This window comes from Panulirus ornatus, chromosome 21, assembly GCF_036320965.1.
Source record: "Panulirus ornatus isolate Po-2019 chromosome 21, ASM3632096v1, whole genome shotgun sequence".
Classification (NCBI taxonomy): domain Eukaryota; kingdom Metazoa; phylum Arthropoda; class Malacostraca; order Decapoda; family Palinuridae; genus Panulirus; species Panulirus ornatus.
The window spans coordinates 19869027-19888337 of NC_092244.1; the positions used below are offsets into that span (position 1 = coordinate 19869027).

Sequence of the window (19311 nt, forward strand, 5' to 3'; positions counted from 1 at the left end):
ATGTGGAGAAGGCATATGATAGAGTTGATAGAGATGCTCTGTGGAAGGTATTAAGAATATATGGTGTGAGAGGCAAGTTGTTAGAAGCAGTGAAAAGTTTTTATCGAGGATGTAAGGCATATGTGCGTGTAGGAAGAGAGGAAGGTGATTGGTTCTCAGTGAATGTCTCCATGGTTGTTTGATTTGTTTATGGATGAGGATGTTAGGGAGGTGAATGCAAGAGTTTTGGAAAGAGGGGCAAGTATGCAGTCTGTTGTGGATGAGAGAGCTTGGGAAGTGAGTCAGTTGTTGTTTGCTGATGATACAGCGCTGGTGGCTGATTCGTGTTAGAAACTGTAGAAGCTGATGACCGAGTTTGGTAAAGTGTGTGAAAGAAGAAAGCTGAGAGTAAATGTGAATAAGAGCAATGTTATTAGGTACAGTAGGGTTGAGGGACAAGTCAATTGGTAGGTAAGTTTCAATGAAGAAAAACTGGAGGAAGTGAAGTGCTTTAGATATCTGGGAGTGGATTTGGGAGCGGATGGAACCATGGAAGCGGAAGTGAATCATAGGGTGGGGGAGGGGGCGAAAGTTCTGGGAGCATTGAAAAATGTGTGGACGTCGAGAACGTTATCTTGGAAAGCAAAAATGGGTATGTTTGAAGGAATAGTGGTTCCAACAATGTTATATGGTTCCGAGGCATGGGCTATAGATAGAGTTGTGCGCAGGAGGGTGGATGTGCTGGAAATGTGATGTTTAAGGACAATAAATGGTGTTTGGTGGTTTGATCGAGTAAGTAATGAAAGGTTAAAAGAGATGTGTTGTAATAAAAGGAGTGTGGTTGAGAGAGCAGAAGAGGGTGTTTTGAAGTGGTTTGGTCACATGGAGAGAATGAGTGAGGAAAGATTGCAAAGGAGGATATTTGTGTCAGAGATGGGGGGAATGAGAAGTGGGAGACCAAATTGGAGGAGGAAAGATGGAGTGAAAAATATTGTGAGTGATCGGGGCCTGAACATGCAGGAGGGTGAAAGGCGTGCAAGAAATAGAGTGAATTGGAATGATGTATTATACCGGGGTCGACATGCTGTCAATGGATTGAATCAGGGCATGTGAAGCGTCTGGGGTAAACCATGGAAAGTTTTGTGGGTCCCGGATGTGGGAAGCTAGCTGTGGTTTCAGTGCATTATACATTACAGCTAGAGACTGAGTGTGAACGAATGTGGCCTTTGTTGTCTTTTCCTAGCACTACCTTGCGCACATGCGGGGAGAGGGGGTTGTTATTTCATGTGTGGCAGGGTGGCAATGGGAATGAATAAGGGCAGAGAGTATGAATTATGTACATGTGTACATATGTATATGTCTGTGTGTGTATGTATATGTATACGTTGAGATGTATAGGTATGTATATGTGCGTGTGTGGACATGTATGTATATACATGTGTCTGTGGGTGGGTTGGGCCATTCTTTTGTCTGTTTCCTTGCGCTACCTTGTTAATGCGGCAGACTGCGACAAAGTATAATAAATAAATAAATAATGTATATTTAAACCAGGTATTCCCAATTATCAGTCCTTTTTCAGCACACAAATCCTCAACCTCTTCACCATTTCCCGTTACAACACTAAACACTCCATGTACACCAATTATATCCTCAACTGCTACATTATTTACCATTGCATTTAAATAATCCATCAATATAACCCGGTCTTGTGCATCAAAACTGCTAACACACTCACTCAGTTGCTCCTAAAACACCTTTCTTGATCTTTTTGTGACCAGGTGTATAGGCACCAGTAATCACCCATCTCTCTCCATACACTTTCAGTTTTACCCACATCAATCAAGAATTTACTCTCTTAAACTCTTATCACCAACTCCCACAACTCCTGCTTCAGGAGTAGTACTACTCCTTGCTTAGGTATTGTCCTTTCACCAGCCCCTGACTTTACTCCCAACACTCTCCCAAACCACTCGTCCCCGTTACCTTTGAACTTCGTTTCACTCAGAGCCAATATATCCAGGTTTCTTTCCTCAAACACACTACCTAACTCTCCTTTCTTCTCATGTTGGTTAGATCCATACACATTTAGACACCCCAATCTGAGTCTTCGAGGAGGATGAGCACTCCCCACTTGACTTCTCTTTCCCCTTCTAGAAATTGAAATACAAGGAAGGGGGTTTCCAGCCCCCCTGCTCCCACCCCCTTTAGTAGCTTTCTACAACATGTGGGGAATACATGGGAAGTATTCTTTCTCCCCTATCCCCAAGGATTAAAAGAATGAAAAAATATACATACACAAATCTATGCATGTACATATTCATACTTGCTTGCCTTCACCCATTCCCAGTGCCACCCCGTCCCACAGGAAACAGCATCACCACCCCCTGCGTCAGCGAGGGAGTTAGGAAACGGATGAAGAAAGGCCACATCTGCTCACACTCATTCTCTAGCTGTCATGTGTAATGTACCAAAACCATAGCTCCCTATCCACATCCAAGCCCCACAGACTTTTACATGGTTTATCCTGGACATTTCACATTCCCTGGTTCAGTCCATTGATGACATTCTGACCCAAGTATACCACATCGGTCCAGTTCACCCTATTCCGTGCATGCCTTTCTTGCTTCTGCATGTTCAGGCCTAAATCCCTCAAAATCTATTTCACTCTATCCTTCCACCTCCAGTTTGGTCCCTCCACCTCTGACACATGTATGTACCTTATATTAACTACTAAATCTCTTAAGAATTTTGGTTTAATGAACAATATACTTTGAATGTTCTTTTTCAGGTTATTGTACAAGATGGTGTCCAAGAATTATCATATGCCTTGGATGAAGGGTTGATAGAATTTGGAACAGCTGTTGATGATGGTGACTATTTGCGAGCCATGAATTACCTTGAGGTAAGTCCTGAAGAGAATGCAGCACATTTTTCCATATGGATGCCTCATTGAAAGATGCTGAGTTAATCCTTACAAGTGTTTTAGACTCCAGCTGTGTCTTACCATACTTTTCCCCCCCAAACCAGCAGGAGTGCTAGACTTACCCTCAACATATACTTGAGTGTCTTGCATAGATTGATCACCCTTTGTAGCTGTTTTCTTTCATGTGCTGATTCATTATTTATTGATTTATTGATTTATATCCATTTTCTTATTATATTATGAGATGAAAGTTAAATTCCCTGGAACATGTAACATTCGTTCCACATTTGTTTGTTGCTTTCACCATCTGTTCTACCTTTATTTGTATTTCATTAAATTCAGCAGTCTTGGTGTTAGTGGTCTGTTTATCCCTATGGGTTTTGTGTTATTATCATTTCCCTTCATCAGCCATTTTCCTTGTTTACTCTAAAAAGATTACCATTTCCCTTTGTTTAACTGTAACTCTGATTGAAATGTTTGATATTGTTCTGGTTGTTTCTTCCATATTTTTTATCGAGCCACATTTCTCTCCTTTTGCCATTTTGCCCTCTAAGCCATGAGATATTTCATGGATATTTAGGTGGTAAGGACTGCCTGAATGGTAAGGTAGTTCAAGCTTTTCCCACCCTTCACTAACCATTAACTCGGGGTTATGACAGCTTACTGATTTCGATCCTGCTTTTGACCAGTCAGAGTATACCACAAAGATGACATTATTGACCCACTCACTTCAGCACGTGGCAACATGGAATTTTCTTGAATTGCTTTTAGACTGGATACCATCTATGAGCCTTCTACTCTGTACATTATGTTTATTTTTCCTCACCCTCCTTTTTAGATATCTCAGGGATATTTAGGGTGACAGGACCATCAGAATGGTAGGGAAGTGCAAGCTTTCTCCACACCTTCACTAACCATTAACCAGTATTTGTGACTGCTCATTTTGGTCCCACTTTCAACCAGAGTCCCCCACAAAGATGACATCACTGACCCTTTCACTACAGGGAACTGCTTTACCCATAAATATGGAATTTTCTTGAATTGATTTTGACTGAATGCCCTCAATGCGCCTACCATTCTCTATGTTATGTATTTTTTTCTCACCCTTGATTGATATCCTATTTTATAGTTTGTAAATGTCGTGGTGAAATGTAAGTATACTGTGGACACATTAACAGGAGAAATGTATTTTTTATGCTGTCTGTTTATTTTATTCATATTATACATAATGAGATAGCACCAGGAAATGGACAAAGAATGGCCCATCCACTCTTATACAAATGTACTTATTTAATTATTTATTTAATTTGCTTTGTCGCTGTCTCCCACGTTAGCGAGGTAGCGCAAGGAAACAGACGAAAGAATGGCCCAACCCACCCACATACACATGTATATACATACACATCCACACAAGCAAATATACATACCTATACATCTCAACGTATACATATATATACACACACAGACATATACATATATACACATGTACATAATTCATACTGTCTGCATTTATTTATTCCCATCGCCTCCCCGCCACACATGAAATAACAACCCCTCCACCCGCATGTGCACGAGTTAGTGCTAGGAAAAGACAACAAAGGCCACATTCGTTCACACTCAGTCTCTAGCTGTCGTGTATAATGCACTGAAACCACAGCTCCCTTTCCACATCCAGGCCCCACAGAACTTTCCATGATTTACCCCAGACGCTTCACACGCCCTGATTTAATCCATTGACAGCACGTCGACCCCAGTATACCACATCATTCCAATTCACTCTATTCCTTGCACGCCTTTCACCCTCCTGCATATTCAGGCCCCAATCACTCAAAATCTTTTTCACTCCATCTTTCCACCTCCAATTTGGTCTCCCACTTCTTGTTCCCTCCAACTCTGACACATATATCCTTTCGGTTAATCTTTCCTCGCTCATTCTCTCCATGCGACCAAACCATTTCAAAACACCCTCTTCTGCTCTCTCAACCACACTCTTTTTATTACCACACATCTCTCTTATCCTATTATTACTTACTCGATCAAACCACCTCACACCACATATTGTCCTCAAACATCACATTTCCAGCAAATCCACTCTCCTCCGCACAACTCTATCTATAGCCCACACTCTCTTTCCTCATCCAGGTCCCACAAAACTTTCCATGGTTTACCTCAGACACTTCACATGCCCTGGTTCAATCCATTGACAGCACGTGGACCCTGGTATACCACATCGTTCCAATTCACTCTATTCCTTGCATGCCTTTCACCCTCCTGTATGTTCAGGCCCCAGTTGCTCAAAATCTTTTTCACTCCATCCTTCCACCTCCAATTTGGTCTCCCACTTCTCCTCATTCCCTCCTCCTCTGACACATGTATCCTCTTTGTCAATTTTTCCTCACTCACTCTCTCCATGTGACCAAACCATTTCAAAACACCCTCTTGTGCTTTCTCAACCACACTCTTTTTTATTACCACACATCTCTCTTACCCTTTCATTATTTACTTGATCAAGCCACCTCACACAGCATATTGTCCTCAAACATTTAATTTCCAACACATCCACCCGCCTCCACACAACCCTATCTACAGCCCATGCCTTGCAACCATAAAACGTTGTTGGAGCCACTATTCCTTCAAACATACTCATTTTTGCTCTTTAGGATAATGTTCTTGCCTTCCACACATTCTTCAATGCTTGCAGAACCTTGGCCCCCTCCCCCACCCTGTGACTCACTTCCACTTCCATGGTTCCATCTGCTGTTAAATCCACTGCCAGATATCTAAAACACTTCACTTCCTCTAGTTTTTCTCCATTCAAACTTACCTCACAGTTAACTTGTCCCTTAACCCTACTGAACCTAATAACCTTGCTTTTATTCACATTTACTCTCAGCTTTCTTCTTTCACACACTTTACCAAACTCAGTCATTATCTTCTGCAGTTTCTCACCTTAATCAGCCACCAGCGCTGTATCATCAGCAAACAACAACTGACTTCCCAAGCCCTCTCATCCTCAACAGACTGCATACTTGCCCCTCTCTCCAATACTCTTGCATTTACCTCCCTAACCACCCCATCCATGAACGAATTAAACAACCATGGAGACATCACGCACCCCTGCCGCAAACCGACATTCACTGAGAACCAATCACTTTCCTCTCTTCCTACTTGTACGCATGCCTTACATTCTTGATTAAAAACTTTTCACTGCTTCTAGCAGTTTACCTCCCATGCCATATGCTCTTAATACCTTCCACAAAGCATCTCTACCAACTCTGTCTTATGCCTTCTCCAGATCCATCAATGCTACATACAAAGCCATCTGTTTTTCTAAGTATTTCTCACATACATTCTTCAAAGCAAACACCTGATCCACGCATCCTCTACCACTTCTGAAACCACACTGCTCTTCCCTAATTTGATGCTCTGTACATGCCTTTACCCTCTCAATCAATACCCTCATATAATTTCCCAGGAATACTCAACAAATTTATACCTCTGTAATTTGAACACTCACCTTTATCCCCTTTGCCTTTGTACAGTGGCATTATGCATGCATTCTGCCAATCCTCAGGCACTTCACCATGAACCATACATACATTGAATATCCTTACCAACCAGTCAACAATACAGTCACCCCTTTTTTTAATGAATTCCACTGCGATACTGTCCTATCCCACCGCTTTGCTGGTTTTCATCTTCCACAGTGCTTTCTTTACCTCTTCTCTGTTCACCAAACTATTCTCCCTGACCCTTTTACTATGCACACCACCTCGACCAAAACACTCTATATCTGCCGCTCTATCATGAAACACATTCAGTAAACCTTCAAAATATTCACTCATTCTCCTCACTTCACCACTAATTGTTATTACCTCCCCTTCACCGATGTTCCCATTTGTTCTCTTGTCTTGCGCACTTTATTTACCTCTTTCCAAAACATCTTTTTATTCTCCCTAAAATTTAATGATACTCTCTCACCCCAACTCTCATTTCCCTCTTTTTCACCTCTTGCACCTTTTTCTTGACCTCCTGCCTCTTTCTTTTGTACATCTCCCAGTCATTCGCACTACTTCCCCACAAAAATCGTCGAAACTCCTCTCTCTTTTCTTTCACTAACAATCTTACTTCTTCATCCCACCACTCACTACCCTTTCTAATCTGCCCACCTTTTGCGCAAGCCATCACTGCTTTTCTAAATACATCCCATTCCTTCGCCACTCCCCTTACGTCATTTGCTCTCCGTTTTCCATTCTGCATTCAGTCTCTCCTGGCACCTCCTCACACAAGTCTCCTTTCCAAGCTCACACACATATACATACATATACGTATCAGTATATACACACACATATACATGCACACACACAGGCATTTGCATATATACACTTGTACATGTTCATGCTTGCTTGCCTTCATCCATTCCTTCAGCTACCCTGCCCCACAGGAAACAGCATTGCCATACCCCGCTTCAGCGAGATAGCACCAGGGAAATGCAAAAAAGGCCACATTTGTTCACACTCAGTCTCTAGCAGTCACATGTAATGCACCAAAGCCACAGCTCCCAGTCCACATCTAGGCCCCACAGACCTTTCCGTGGTTTACCCCAGACGCTTCATGTGCCCTGGTTCTTTCCATTGACAGCATGTCGACCCCAATATACTACATCATTCCACTTCACTTGAAGGAATAGTGGTTCCAACAATGTTGTATGGTTGCGAGGAGTGGGCTATGGATAGAGTTGTGCGCAGGAGGATGGATGTGCTGGAAATGAGATGTTTGAGGACAATGTGTGGTGTGAGGTGGTTTGATCGAGTGAGTAACGTAAGGGTAAGAGAGATGTGTGGAAATAAAAAGAGCGTGGTTGAGAGAGCAGAAGAGGGTGTTTTGAAGTGGTTTGGGCACATGGAGAGAATGAGTGAGGAAAGATTGACCAAGAGGATATATGTGTCGGAGGTGGAGGGAACGAGGAGAAGAGGGAGACCAAATTGGAGGTGGAAAGATGGAGTGAAAAAGATTTTGTGTGATTGGGGCCTGAACATGCAGGAGGGTGAAAGGAGGGCAAGGAATAGAGTGAATTGGAGCGATGTGGTATACCGGGGTTGACGTGCTGTCAGTGGATTGAATCAAGGCATGTGAAGCGTCTGGGGTAAACCATGGAAAGCTGTGTAGGTATGTATATTTGCGTGTGTGGACGTATGTATATACATGTGTATGGGGGGGTTGGGCCATTTCTTTCGTCTGTTTCCTTGCGCTACCTCGCAAACGCGGGAGACAGCGACAAAGTATAATAAAAAAAAATAAATAATCCACTTCACTCTATTCCTTGCACACCTCTCACCCTCCTGTATGTTCAGGCCCCGATCACTCTAAATCTTTTTTACTCCATCCTTCCACCTCCAACTGGATCTCCTGCTTCTTGTTCCTTCCACCTCTGACACATATATCATCTTTGTCAATCTTTCTTCACTCATTCTCTCCATATGTCCAAACCATTTCAACACACCTTCTTTTACTCTCTCAACCACACTCTTTCTATTTCATGCATCTCTCTTACCCTGTCATTACTTACTTGATTGAACCACCTCACACCACATATTGTCCTCACACATTTAATTTCCAACACATCTACTCTCCTCTGTACAACCCTGTCTATAGCCCATGCCTCGCCACCATATAACATTGTTGGAACTACTATTCCTTTGAACATACCAGTTTCTGCTTTCCAAGATACATTCTCTCCCACACATTCTTCATTGCTGCCAAAACCTTAGCCCCCTCCCCACCCTGTGACTCACTTCCGCTTCTGTGGTTCCATCCGCTGCTAAGTCCACTCCCAGATATCTAAAACACTCCTGCCTCAAGTTTTTCTCCATTCAAACTTACATCTCAATTTACTTGTCTCTCAACCCTGCTGAACCTAATAACCTTGCTCTTACTGTGAACTTTCTCCTTTCACACACTTTTCCAAACTCAGTCACCAACTTTTGCAGTTTCTCACCTGAATCATCCACTAGAGCTGTATCATCAGTGAACAACAACTGTCTCACTTCCCAGGCTTTCTCATCCACATCAGATTGCATGCTCGCTCCTCTCTCCAAAACTCTTGCATTTACCTCCCTAATCATCCCATCCATAAACAAATTATGGATGAGGACATCACACACCCCTACTGCAAACCGACATTCACTGGGAACCAATCATTCTCCTCTCTTCCTACTTGTACACTTGCCTTAAATGTTGGTTATAACTTTTCACTGCTTCTAGCAACTTACCTCACACACAATATACTCTTAAAACCTTCCACAAAGCATCTCTATCAACCCTATTTTATGCCTTCTCAAGATCCATAAATGCTACATACAAATGCATTTGATTTTCTAAGTATTTCTCACATACATTTTTCAAAGCAAACACCTGATCCACACATCCTCTACCACTTCTGAAACCACACTGCTCTTCCCAATCTGATTCTGTGTACATGCCTTTACCCTTTCAATCAATACCCTTCCATACAATTTCAGGTAAGAAACTGCAGAAGCTAATGACTGAGTTTGTTAAAGTGTGTGAAAGAAGAAAGTTGGGAGTAAACATGAATAAGAGCAAGATTATTAGGTTCAGTAGGGTTGGGGACAAGTTGATTGGGAGGCAAATTTGAATAGAGAAAAACTGGAGGAAGTGGAGTGTTTTAGATATCAGGGAGTAGACTTAGCAGCAGAAGGAATCATGGAAGCAGAAGTGCATCATAGGGTGGAGGAGGGAGCGAAGGTCCTGGGAACGTTGAAGAATGTGTGGAAGGCAAGAATGTTATCTTGGAGAGCAAAAATGGGTATATTTGAGGGAATAGTGGTTCCAACAATGTTATATGGTTTTGAGGCTATATATAGGGTTGTGTAGAGGAGGGTGGATGTGTTGGAAATGAAATGTTTGAGGACTATGTGGTGTGAGGTGGTTTGATCGAGTAAGTAATAAAAGGATAAGAGAGATGTGTGGTAATAAAGAGAGTTTGGATAAGAGAGCATAAGAGGGTGTGTTGAAATGGTTTGGACACATGGAGAGAATGAGTGAGGAAAGGTTGACAAAGAGGATATATGTGTTAGAGGTGAAAGGAAGGAGAAGTGGGAGACCAAATTGGAGGTGAAAGGATGGAGTGAAAAAGATTTTGAGAAATTGGGGCCTGAACATGCAGGAGGGTGAAATGATGCAAGGAATAGTGAATTAGAATAATGTGCTGTCAGTGGATTGAAGCACTGTCTGGGGTAAACCATGGAAAGACAAAAAAGGCCACATTCATTCACACTCAGACTCTCTGTCATGTGTAATGCACCGAAACCACAGCTCCCATGCCACATCCAAGCCCCACAAAACTTTTCATGGTTTACCCCAGACACTTCACATGCCCTGGTTCAATCCATTGACAGCTCGTCAACCCTGGTATAACACATGGTTCCAATTCACTCTATTCCTTGCACGCCTTTCACCCTCCTGTATGTTCAAGCCCCGATCGCTCAAAATCTTTTTCACTCCACCCTTCCGCCTCCAATTTGGTCTCCCACTTCTCCTCGTTCCCTCCTCCTCTGACACATATATCTTCTTTGTCAATCTTTCCTCACTTATTCTCGCCATGTGACCAAACCATTTCAAAACACCCTCTTCTGCTCTCTCAGCTGCACTCTTTTTATTACCACACATCTCTTACCCTTTCATTACTTACTCGATCAAACACCTCACACCACATATTGCCCTCATACATTTCATTTCCAACACATCCACCCTCCTTCACACAACCCTATCTATATCCCACACCTCACAACCATATAACATTGTTGGAACCACTATTCCTTCAAACATACCTATTTTTGCTCACCGAGATAACGTTCTTGCCTTCCACACATTTATCAACGCTCCCAAAACCTTCACCCCCTATCCCACCCTGTGACTCGCTTCTGCTTCCATGGTTCCATCCGCTGCCAAATCCACTCTCAGATATCTAAAACACATCACTTCTTCCAGTTTTTTCTCCATTCAAACTTACCTCCCAATCGACTTGTCCCTTAACCCTATTGAACCTAATAACCTTGCTCTTATTCACATTTACTCTCAACTTTCTTCTTTCCCACAATTTACCAAACTCAGTCACCATCTTCTGCAGTTTCTCACCTGAATTAGCCACTAGCACTCATCAGCAAACAACAACTGACTCACTGCTTAAGCCCTCTCATCAACAGCAGATGCATACTTGCCCCTCTCTCCAAAACTCTTCATTCACCTCCCTAACAACCCCATCCATAAACAGATTAAAGTCATAAAGACTTCACACATCCCTGCCGCGACTGACATTCACTGGGAACCAATCACTTTTCACTGCTTCTAGCAACTTACCTCCCATGCCATATACACTTGATATACACAGGCATATAAGAAGTAATATATAATATCCCAGGAATCCTTAACAAACTTATGCCTCTTTAATTTGAACACTTATCCTTATTCCCTTTGTCTATGTACAGTGGCAATATGCACACATTCCCAGTCCTCAGGCACTACACCATGGTCTATACATGTATTGAATATCCTTACCAACCAATGAACAACACAGTTACCCCTTTTTGATAAAGTCCACTGCAACACCATCCAAACCTGCCACCTTGTCAGATTTCATCTTCTGCAAAGCTTTCACTTTCTCTTCTCTCTTTAACAAACCATTCTCCCTGACCCTCTCATTTCACACACCACCCTTTCCAGAACACCCTATATTTGCCACTCTTATCATCAAACACATTCAACAAACCTTCAAAATATTCACCCCATCTCCTTCTTACTTCATCACTACCTGTTAATACCTCCCCACTTGCCACTTTCACCAATGTTCCCATTTGTTCTCTTGTCTTATTTTGCCACTCTTATCATCAAACATGTTCAACAAACCTTCAAAATATTCACTCCATCTTCTCACTTCATCACTACCTGTTAATACCTCCCACTTGCCTCTTTCACTGATGTTCCCATTTGTTCTCTTGTCTTATGCACGTTATTTACCTCCTTCCAAAACACCTTTTTATTCTCCCTATGATTTATTGATGCTCTCACCCCAACTCTCATTTGACATCTTTTTTACTTTTGCACCTTTCTCTTGAACTCCTGCCGCTTTCTTTTATACATCTCCCAGTCCTTTGCATTCTTTCCTTCCAAGTATCATCCAAACACCTATCTTTTCTCTTTAACTAACAATATTACTTCCTCATCCCACCACTCACTATCCTTCTTAATCTGCCCATCTACCACCTTTCTCATGCCACATGCATCATTTGCACAAGCTATCACTGCTTCCCTAGATACATCCTGTTCCTCACCCATTCCACTCTTATCATTTGCTCTCTTCTTTTGCCACTCTACACTCAATCTCCTGGTACTTCCTCACACAAGTGTCCTTTGTAAGCTCACTTACTCTCACCACTCTCTTCTCCCCAACACTTACTCTCACCACTCTCTTCTCCCCAACACTTACTCTCACCACTCTGTTCTCCCCAACACTTACTCTAGCCACTCTCTTCTCCCAACAATCTCTCTTCTTTTTTGAAAACCTCTACAAATCTTCACCTTTGCCTCCACAAGATAGTGATCAGACATCCCTTTAGCTGCCCCCGTCAGCACATTAACATCCAAAAGTCTTTCTTTTACACATCTACCAATTAACACACAACCCAGTAATGCCCTTTGACCATCTCTCTTACTCACATACGTATAAGATTTGGAGGAAGTGAAGTGTTTTAGATATCTGGGAATGGACTTTGCAGCGATTGTCCATGGAAGCAGAAGTGAGTCATATGGTGGAGAAAGGGGTGAAAGTTCTGGGAGAGATGAAGGATGTGAGGAAAGAGAGAACTATGTATCAGAGAGCAAAAATGGGTACGTTTGAAGGAATAGTAGTTCCAACAATATCACATAGTTGTAAGACATGCTGGGCTGTAGATAGGGTTGTACAGAAGAGGGTGGATGTGTTGGAAATGAAATGTTTGAGGACAATATGTGGTGTGAGGTGGTTTGATCGAGTAAGTAATGAAAGGGGTAAGAGAGATGTGTGGTAATAAAAAGAGAGTGGTTGAGAGAACAGAAGAGGGTGCGTTAAAATGGTTTGGACACATGGAGAATGAGTGAGGAAAGATTGACAGAGAGGATATATGTGTCAGAGATAGAGGGAAGAAGGAGAAGCAGGAGACCAAATTGGAGGTGGAAGGATAGGTGAGAAAAAATACTTACCACGTATTCCCCACATGTCATAGAAGTCGACTAAAGGGGGCGGGAGTGGGGGCTGGAAACTCCCCCCTCCATGTATTTAGATTTCTAAAGGAGGAAACAAGGAGTCATGCGGGGAGTGCTCATGCTCCTCGAAGGCTGAAATTGGGGTATCTAAATGTGTGTGGATCTAAGCAAGATGAGAAGAGAGATAGGTAGTATGTTTGAGGAAAGGAACCTGGATGTTTTGGCTCTAAGTGAAACGATGCTCAAGGGTAGAGGGGAAGTGTGGTTTGGGAATGTCTTAAGAGTAAAGTCAGGGGTTGGTGAGAGGACATCAACAAAGGAGGGAGTAGCACTCCTCCTGAAGCAGGAGTTGTAGGAATATGTGATATAGTGTAAGAAAGTAAACTCTGGATTGATATGGGTAAAACTGAAAGTGTATGGAGAGAGATGGGTGATTAATGTTGCCTATGCACCTAGTTATGAGAAGAAGGATCATGAGAGGCAAGTGTTTTGGGAGCAACTGTGTGAGTGTGTTAACAGCTTTGATGCACGAGACTGGATTATAGTGATGGATGATTTGAATGCAAAGATCAGTAATGTTGCAGTTGAGGGTATAATTGGTGTACATGGGGTGTTCAGTGTTGTGAATGGAATTGGTGAAGAGCTTGTGGATTTGTGTGCTGAAAAAGGACTGGTAATTAGAAATACGTGGATTGAAAAGAGAGATATACATAAGAATACGTATGTGAGTAGGAGAGATTAACAGAGGGCATTATTGGATTATGTGTTAATTGATAGGCATGTGAAAGAGAGACTTTTGGATGTTAATATGCTGAGAGAGGCAGCTGGAGGGATGTCTGATCACCATCTTGTGGAGGCAAAGGTGAAGATATGTAGAGGTTTTCAGAAAAGAAGAGAGAATGTTTGGAAGAAGAGATTGGTGAGAATAAGTGAGCTTGGAAAGGAGACTTGTGTGAGGAAGTAATAGGAGAGATTGAGTGTAGAATGACAAAAGATGAGAGCAAATGACGTAAAGGGAGTGGGGGAGGAATGGGATGTATTTAGGGAAGCAGTGATGCCTTGTGCAAAAGATGCATGTGGCATGAGAATGGTGGGAGGTGGGCAGATTAGAAAGGGTAGTGAATGGTGGGATGAAGAAGTAAGGTTGTTAGTGAAAGAGAAGAGAGAGGCGTTTGGATGATTTTTGCCGGGAAGTAGTGCAAATGACTGGGAGATGTATAAAAGAATGCAGCAGGAGGTCAAGAGAAAGGTACACGAGGTGAAAAAGAGGGCAAATGAAGGTTGGGGTGAGAGATTATCATTAAATTTTAGGGAGGATAAAAAGATGTTTTGGAAGGAGGTGAATAAAGTGTGTAAGACAAGAGAACAAATGGGAACATCAGTGATGGGGGCAAATGGGGAGGTAATAAGAAGTAGTAATGAAGTGAAGGAGGAGGAGTGAGTACTTTGAAGGTTTGTTGAATGTGTTTGATGATAGATTGGTAGATATAGGGTGTTTTGGTCGATGTGGTATGCGAAGTGAGAGGGTCAGGGAGAATGGTTGGTAAACAGGGAAGAGGTAGTGAAAGCTTTGCGGAGGATGAAAGCCGGCAAGGCAGCAGGTTTGGATGGTATTGCAGTGGGATTTATTAAAAAAAAAGGGGGCAAATGTGTTGTTGATTATTTAGTAAGGATATTCAGTGTATGTATAGATCATGGTGAAGTGCCTGATGATTGGCAGAATGCATGCATAGTGCCATCATACATAGGCAAAGGGGGTAAAGGTGAGTGTTCAAATTGCAGAGGCATAAGTTTGTTGAGTACTCCTGGGAAATTATATGGAAGGGTATTGATTGAGAGGGTAAGGGCTTGCACAGAGCATCAGATTGGTGAAGAGCAGTGTGGTTTCAGAAGTTATAGAGAATGTGTGGATCAGGTGTTTGCTTTGAAGAATGTATATGAGAAATGCTTAGAAAAGCAGATGGATTTGTATATAGCATTTATGGATCTGGAGAAGGCATATGATAGGATTGATAGAGATGCTTTGTGGAAGATTTAAGAGTATATGGTGTTGGAGTTAAGTTGCTAGAAGCAGTAAAATTTTTTTTACCAAGAATGTAAGGCATGTGTACAAGTAGGAAGAGAGGTAAGTGATTAGTTACCAGTGAATGTTGGTTTGCGGCAGAGGTGGATGATTTCTCCATGGTTGTTTAATTTGTTTATGGATGGGGTGGTTAGGGAGGTGAATGCAAGAGTTTTGGAGAGAGGGGCAAGTATGCAGTCTGTTGAGGATGACAGGGCTTGGGAAGTGTCATTTGTTGTTCGCTGATGATACAGCACTGGTGGCTGATTCAGGTGAGAAACTGCAGAAGTTGGTGATGGTGTTTGGTAAAATGTGTGAAAGAAGAAAGTTGAGAGTAAATGAATAGGGGCAAGGTTATTTGGTTTAGTAAGGTTGAGGGACAAGTTAATTGGGATGCAAGTTTGTATGGAGAAAACCTGTAGTAAGTAAAATGTTTTAGATACCTGAGAGTGGACTTAGCAGCGGATGGAACCATGGAAGCGAAAGTGATTCATAGGGTGGGGGAGAGAGCAAAGGTTCTGGGAGTGTTGAATAATGTGTGGAAGGTGAGGATGTTATCTCAGAGAGCAAAAATGGGTATGGTTAAAGGAATAGTGGTTCTAACAATGTTATACGGTTGTGAAGCATGGGCTATAGATAGGGTTGTATGGAGGAGGGTGGATGCTTTCGAAATGAAATATTTGAGGACAATATGTGGTGTGAGGTGGTTTGATCAAGTAAGTAATTAAAGGGTAAGAGAGATGTGTGGAAATAAAAAGAGTGGTTGAGAGAGCAGAAGAGGGTGTGTTGAAATGGTTTGGACATATGGAGAGGGTGAGTGAGGAAAGATTGACAAAGAGGAAATATATGTCAGAGGTGAAGGGAAGGAGAAGTGGGAAACCAAATTGGAGGTGGAAGGATGGAGTGAAAAAGATTTTGAGTGATTGGGGCCTGATCATACAGGAGGGTGAATGATGTGCAAGGAATAGAGTGAATTGGAACGATTTGGTATACCAGGGTCGATGTGCTCTCAGTTGATTGAACCAGGGCACGTGAAGTGTCTGGGGTAAACCAAGGAAAGGTCTTTGGGGCCTGGATGTGGAAAGGGAGCTGTGGTTTTGGTGCATTACACATGACAGCTAGAGACTGAGTGTGAACGATTGTGGCCTTTTTTATCAGTTTTCTTGACGCTACCTCGCTGAAGCGGGGGGGTAGTGACGCTATTTCTTGTGTGGCGGGGTAGCAACAGGAATGGATGAAGGCAAGCAAGTATGAATATGTACATTTGTATATATGTATATGTCTTATGTGTGTAAGTATATGTTGATACGTATATGTGCATAAATGGGCAATTATGTATATATGTGTGTATATGAGTGGATAGGTCATTCTTCATCTGTTTCTTAGCTGTGCTTCGCTGATGCAGGAAACAGTGATTATGTATAGTAGATGAATAATAAATGAATACTATTTATGTATTTTATTACTCTTGATCCCCATTTCCCCTGTCAGTGAGGTAGTGCGGGAAACAGACAAAGAATGGCCCATTGACTCATATACAGGAGTGGTGGGAGTATGTGATAGAGTGCAAGAAAGTAAACTATAGATTGATATGGGTAAAACTGAAAGTGGATGGAGAGACATGGGTGATTATTGGTGATCATGCACCTGGGCATGGGAAGAAAGATCATGAGAGGAAAGTGTTTTGGGAGCAGCTGAGTGAGTGTGTTAGTAGTTTTGATGCTCGAGACCAGGTTATAGTGATGGGTGATTTGAATGCATAGGTGAGAAATGTGGCATTTGAGGGAATAATTGGTGTACATGGGGTGTTCAGTGTTGTAAATGGAAATGGTGAAGAGCTTGTAGATTTATGTGCTGAAAAAGGACTGGTGATTGAGAATACCTGGTTTAAAAAGAGAGATATACATAAGTATATGTATATAAGTAGGAGAGATGGCCAGAGAGCATTATTGGATTATGTGTTAATTGATAGGCACGCAAAAGAGAGACCCTTGGATGTTAATGTGCTGAGTGGTGCAACTGGAGGGATGTCTGCTCATCTTGTGGAGGCGAAAGTGAAGATTTGTAAAGGTTTTCAGAAAAGAAGAGAGAATGTTGGGGTGAAGAGAGTGGTGAGAGTAAGTGAGCTTGGGAAGGAGACTTGTGTGAGGAAGTACCAGGAGAGACTGAGTACAGAATGGAAAAAGGTGGAAAAAGGTGAGAACAAAGGAGGTAAGGGGAGTGGGGGAGGCATTGGGATGTATTTAGGGAAGCAGTGATGGTTTGTGCAAAGGATGCTTGTGGCATGGTAAGCGTGGGAGGTGGGCAGATTAGAAAGGGTAGTGAGTGGTGGGATGAAGAAGTAAGATTATCAGTGAAAGAGAAGAGAGAGGCATTTGGACAAATTTTGCAGGGAAATAATGGAAATGACTGGGAGATGTATAAAAGAAAGAGGCAGGAGGTCAAGAGAAATGTGCAAGAGGCGAAAAAGAGGGCAAATGAGAGTTGGGGTGAGAGAATATCATTAAATTTTAGGGAGAATAAAAAGATGTTTTGGAAGGAGGTAAATAAAGTGCATAAGACAAGGGAACAAATGGGAACATCAGTGAAGGGGGCAAATGAGGAGGTGATAACAAGTAGTGGTGTTGTGAGAAGAAGTGAGTATTTTGAAGGCTTGCTGAGTGTGTTTGATGATAGAGTGGCAGATATAGGGTGTTTTGGTCGAGGTGGTGTGCAAAGTGAGAGGGTCAGGGAGAATGATTTGGTAAACAGAGAAGAGGTAGTAAAAGCTTTGTGGAAGATGAAAGCCGGCAAGGCAGCGGGTTTGGATGGTATTGTATTGGAATCTATTAAAAAAGGGGGTGACTGTATTGTTGACTGGTTGGTAAGTTTATTTAATGTATGTATGACTCTTGGTGAGGTGCCTGAGGATTGGCAGAATGCTTGCATAGTGCCATTGTACAAAGGCAAAGGGGATAAAAGTGAGTGCTCAAATTACAGAGGTACAAGTTTGTTGAGTATTCCTGGGAAATTATATGGGAAGGTATTGATTGGGAGGGTGAAGGCATGTACAGAGCATCAGAGTGGGGAAGAGCAGTGTGGTTTCAGAAGTGGTAGAGGATGTGTGGTTCATGTGTTTGCTTTGAAGAATGTATGTGAGAAATACTTAGAAAAGCAAATGGATTCATATGTAGCATTTATGGATCTGGAGAAGGCATATGACAGAGTTGATAGAGATGCTCTGTGGAAGGTATTAAGAATATGTGGTGTAGGAGGCAAATTGTTAGAAGCAGTGAAAAGCTTTTATCAAGGATGTAAGGCATGTGTACGTGTAGGAAGAGAGGAAAGTGATTGGTTCTCAGTGAATATTGCTTTGCGGCAGGGGTGCATGATGTCTCCAAGGTTGTTTAATTTGTTTTTGGATGTGGTTTTTAGGGAGGTGAATGCAAGAGTTTTGGAAAGAGGGGCAAGTATGCAGTCTGTTGTGGATAAGAGAGCTTGGGAAGTGAGTTAGTTGTTGTTCGTTGATGATACAGCGCTGGTGGCTGATTCATGTGAGAAACTGCAGAAGCTGGTGACTGAGTTTGGTAAAGTGTGTGAAAGAAGAAAGGTGAGAGTAAATGTGAATAAGAGCAAGGTTATTAGGTATAGTATGGTTGAGGGACAAGTCAAATGGAAGGTAAGTTTGAATGGAGAAAAACTGGAGGAAGTGAAGTGTTTTAGATATCTGGGAGTGGATTTGGTAGCGTATGGAACCATGAAAGCAGAAGTGAACCATAGGGTGGGGGAGGGGGCGAAAGTTTTGGGAACTTTGAAGAATGTGTGGAAGTCAGAAAGCAAAATGGGTATGTTTGAAGGAATAGTGGTTCTGACAATGTTATATGGTTGCAAGGCATGGGCTATAGATAGAGTTGTGTAGAGGAGGGTGGATGCACTGGAAATGAGATGTTTGAGGACAATATGTGGTGTGAGGTGTTTGATCGAGTAAGTAATAACAGGGTAAGAGAGATGTGTGGTAATAAAAAGAGTGTGGTTGAGAGAGCAGAAGAGGGTGTTTTGAAATGGTTTGGTCACATGGAGAGAATAAATGAGGAAAGATTGACCAAGA

General features: G+C 42.2%; 1 protein-coding gene across 1 annotated transcript in view; it reads left to right on the forward strand.

Annotated features, from left to right (window-relative positions):
• Oseg2 (intraflagellar transport protein Oseg2) overlaps positions 1-19311 on the forward strand; it is a 560852-nt gene that overhangs the window by 195019 nt on the left and 346522 nt on the right. The window contains exon 12 of the mRNA XM_071675913.1: positions 2768-2881. Within this exon, the coding sequence (XP_071532014.1) occupies positions 2768-2881 (114 nt within the window). The remainder of the gene's footprint in view (positions 1-2767; positions 2882-19311) is intronic.